General features: G+C 38.9%; 1 protein-coding gene across 1 annotated transcript in view; it reads left to right on the top strand.

Moving 5' to 3' along the window:
- The window catches only part of LOC102767587 (olfactory receptor 51G2), a 6,407-nt gene extending 5,490 nt beyond the window's left edge, over nt 1-917 (top strand). Inside the window, exon 4 of the mRNA XM_006762369.1 lies at nt 2-917. Within this exon, the coding sequence (XP_006762432.1) occupies nt 2-880 (879 nt within the window). The 3' untranslated portion in view covers nt 881-917. The remainder of the gene's footprint in view (nt 1) is intronic.
- Nucleotides 918-3,976: the final 3,059 nt, after the last annotated feature.

Here is a 3,976-nt window from a genome sequence, read left to right as displayed (position 1 = left end):
TCCTGGGCTGGAGCACATGCACATCTGGATCTCCATCCCATTATGCTTCATATACCTGGCTTCCATCCTGGGCAACTGCACAATTGTTTTTATCATTAAAACAGAGCCCTCGCTCCATGAGCCAATGTACCTCTTCCTGTCCATGCTGGCTCTGACGGACCTGGGTCTGTCTCTTTGCACACTCCCTACAGTGCTTGGCATCTTTTTGATCGGGGTGCGTGATATCAGTCAGGATGCTTGTTTTGCTCAACTCTTCTTCATTCACTGTTTGTCCTTCCTGGAGTCCTCTGTGCTACTGTCTATGGCCTTTGACCGCTTTGTGGCCATCTGTCGCCCCTTGCACTATGCTTCCATTCTCACCAACACAGTCATTGGCAGAATTGGCCTGGCTTCCCTGGGCCGCAGTGTAGCACTCATTTTCCCATTGCCTTTTATGCTCAAAAGATTCTCTTATTGTGGCTCCCTTGTCCTCTCACATTCCTATTGTCTCCACCAAGAGGTGATGAAATTGGCCTGTGCAGACATCAAAGACAATAGCATCTATGGCATGTTTGTCATTGTGTCCACAGTGGGTATAGACTCACTGCTCATTCTCTTCTCCTATGCCCTGATTCTGCATACCGTGCTGTCCATTGCATCCAAGGCTGAGAGACTCAAAGCTCTTAACACCTGTGTTTCCCACATCTGTGCTGTGCTCCTCTTCTACACTCCCATGATTGGCTTGTCCATCATCCACCGCTTTGGGAAGCAGGCACCTCATCTGGTCCAAGTGATCATGGGCTTTGTGTATCTTCTGTTCCCTCCTCTGATGAACCCCATCATCTACAGTGTGAAGACCAAACAGATCCGCGATCGTGTGACCCATGTCTTTTGTGACTAGCTGGGTCTAGTCTTAGAGTCATTATTTCCTTAAATGTATCCTTACTTCTCTATCTTTGTAATATCTAATGTGCATAAAATGAAGGAGGCTTTTACTTATTTACTAAACAGATATATACATAGGATTATATTACTCATAATAAAGAGAAGTTGATATAGAAGCAAAAAGAAATATCTTCCTCCAGCAGGGGGAAGAGAGTGTCAAGAAAGGTTTCCTTGTCTTGGGAGCCTTAAGGGGACATATAAGACTTGGGAAGTCAAAATAGGAAATTACAGTCCAGTCTGAAGGAACTGCATGTGAAAAGCTGAAGGTGTGAGAGAAGAAATGCATTCAGGTGTGAAAAGAAAAGCAAAGGTGTGAGAGAAGAAATGCATTCAGGGAAATATCTGAAGTTGTTTTTTGTTGTCGCTGTTTTCTCACATGTCAGAAAAGAGTAGAGAATGGGGTGGGGGTGAAGGACTAACTGACTATATCAGAACGATCAGGAGTCAATGAACAAAAAGAGACAATTTTTTATGCCTTCTTATCTCTGAATTACAAGCGTACCTCCACATTGACCAGGTTTGAAAATAATATATATATCTTTTGAGTAATATATGTCAATACAATATTTGTAATTTTGACTTGAGGCATCTCTGAGGAAAGCAGGCGTGGATAAGATGCTATCAAGAAAAGCTTTGAACAGCTAAAGGGAAGTATGAGGATGTCATGTTCCTGCACAGTTTTAGTGCAGGATCAAGAAAGGGCGTGGCAAAGAGCCAAAGGCAAAATCTTCCTCTATGAGGTTTATATAGAGCCAGTTCTCACATGAGATTGGCCACTTCAAGACTATCTAGCACATTTGTCATTTAACTCATCCTGTGTGTTTCTGCAATGATGGGTATATCATGCAGAAGATCCTAGGTTACTTAAAAAAAGAAAATAGAATAAAATGGAATACTTATGTGAGTGTCATGGTTAGTTTATGTCTTAAAAAGAGTAGAAACTATACTTTTAGGGGAATGGGAAATCAATGAACTAGTTAGCTAAGAAAGTAAAAAAACAAACACATTTACATTTAAAGAGATTCACTCTGTCTATAATATAGAAAATTAATTAGGGAAGAATTAATAAGGAAGTGTAAATAGGAAGCCATTATAGTCATCCAGAAAACAAATCATCATAACCAGTACCATGGTAGAATGAGTGGAGGGTGAGATTGATGCAAGAAGCCAAATTAGGAGGCCATAAAAAGTTCTTGCATAAGATTATGATTTAAGATGATTATTCTTGCAGAAGAGATGGAAAGAACAGGAACAATGGTAAATGGTTGAGAGAGAGAGAGAAAGAACAGAAAAACTGATGAGTGGTTGAGAGAGAAACTTCTATAGCAATTGTGTCAGTTTGAATGTGGAAAATAAGGTGAGGTAGTGAACACTGATGTAAGAATAATTTGGGTTGAGAGAAGTAACAGGGGAGGTAAGTCTTCTGGCCTTTAACAAAGCAGACAGCAACATTTGGCAAACACTACAGCTTTTGCTTTGGGCTTGGTGTGATTGTGGCAGTAGGAAAGGAGCTGCCTAGGGCTGCGATCATGTGCTCTAACCTGAGGTGATTGACATAGTATATTTCAATCCACTGTTCACAGAGATGCTAACAGATTTTGAGCTTAGAAAATGAACAGTACTTTTATTCAATGATGGTTACTCATGAATTCACAAACTGACAAACATATTTTTCAGGCCCTTCTTTGCCCAAGTATGTGTTAAGCAATGCAAAAATAAATAAGACATACAGACATTTATAAGTCATGGGATTTATAATTTAACAAAGGCAAACAATATTCAAACAATTAAAGGTTAATGATTGTTGAAATTATGTTGTAGTGCCCAACCAGCATGGCTCAGTGGTTGAGTGTCAACCTATGAACTAGGAGGTCATGGTTGGATTCCCAGTTCAGGGCACATGCCAGGGTTCTGGGCTCAATTCCCAAGGTGGGGCATGCAAGAGGCAACCGTTCCATAATTCTCTCTCATCATTGTTGTTTCTGTCTCTCCCTCTCCCTTCCTCTCTGAAATCAATAAAAATGTATTTTTTAAAAAAAGAAAGTATGTTGTAGAAATCAGTACACTGTGAAAGAAAACACAATTTAGATATAAATTTGGTATACTTAGAGCAAGAAGGTGTTAGCAAACTAACAGGCGATGTATATTTAAGCTACATCCTGCTAAGCTAATTGGGAGAAAGAAAAGTGTTGAGGAAATGCTTTTGTTTTAAGCATAGTAAATCCTCCCCCCCCTCCCATCCTACTAAGATTTTAATGTCTTAATTCTTAAAATTTGTGAATATATCACCTTATCTCATAAAAGGATACTTTGCACATGTAATTAAATTTATAGATTTTTGAGATACATAGATTATCCTGGATTACTCAGGTGATTCAACATAGATAGCTTTTCCTGGCTGTGGTCAGAGGGACATCTGACTTTAGAAGGAAGGTACAGAGAGATGTAATTTCACTGGCTTTGAACATGAAAGATGTGTGCCAAGAGTCAAGAAATATAGGTAACCTTAGGAGCTGGAAAAGGCACTTGATCCTCCTCCAGTGCCTCCAGAAAAGAATGCAGGCTTGTCAACAGCCTGATTTTAGCCCACTAATACATCAGACGTCTAACTTACAGAATTATAATGTGAGTTGTTTTAAATCATTGTTTATAATAATTTATTATGCAACAATAGAAAACTAATATAGTAGCATTCTGACATAAAGCACACCATAAGAAAAGCTTTAGGTGTAACATGGTGATGTACTTGTTTTATAGTGTTGAAGTACAAGGCCGAGTATTAACAGATAAGGTAGTGAGAAAAGCAGGTATTGAATGATGGAAAGGCTTTGTGCATATAGAGAGCCTTGCCATTATCTCATAACTTTTTGGATAGCTATTGAAAGGTTTCAAGTGTGGCAATATTTGCCTTTAAAAAGATATTTCTAAGAGTTAATCTTAATGTTCAGGATGATAGGCTAATGCTGGGGAAGTTTTAAATTTGAATTAAAACAGCTGCAGTTGGAATAAATGGGGGAAAGAGAATCTTACTAATGGATGATCTTTACAGTTT

The sequence above is a fragment of the Myotis davidii genome, unplaced genomic scaffold (assembly GCF_000327345.1).
Source record: "Myotis davidii unplaced genomic scaffold, ASM32734v1 scaffold58, whole genome shotgun sequence".
NCBI classification, from domain to species: Eukaryota; Metazoa; Chordata; class Mammalia; order Chiroptera; family Vespertilionidae; genus Myotis; species Myotis davidii.
Note: the sequence above shows the minus strand (reverse complement) of the source record. Positions and strands in the feature narration are given on the sequence as shown.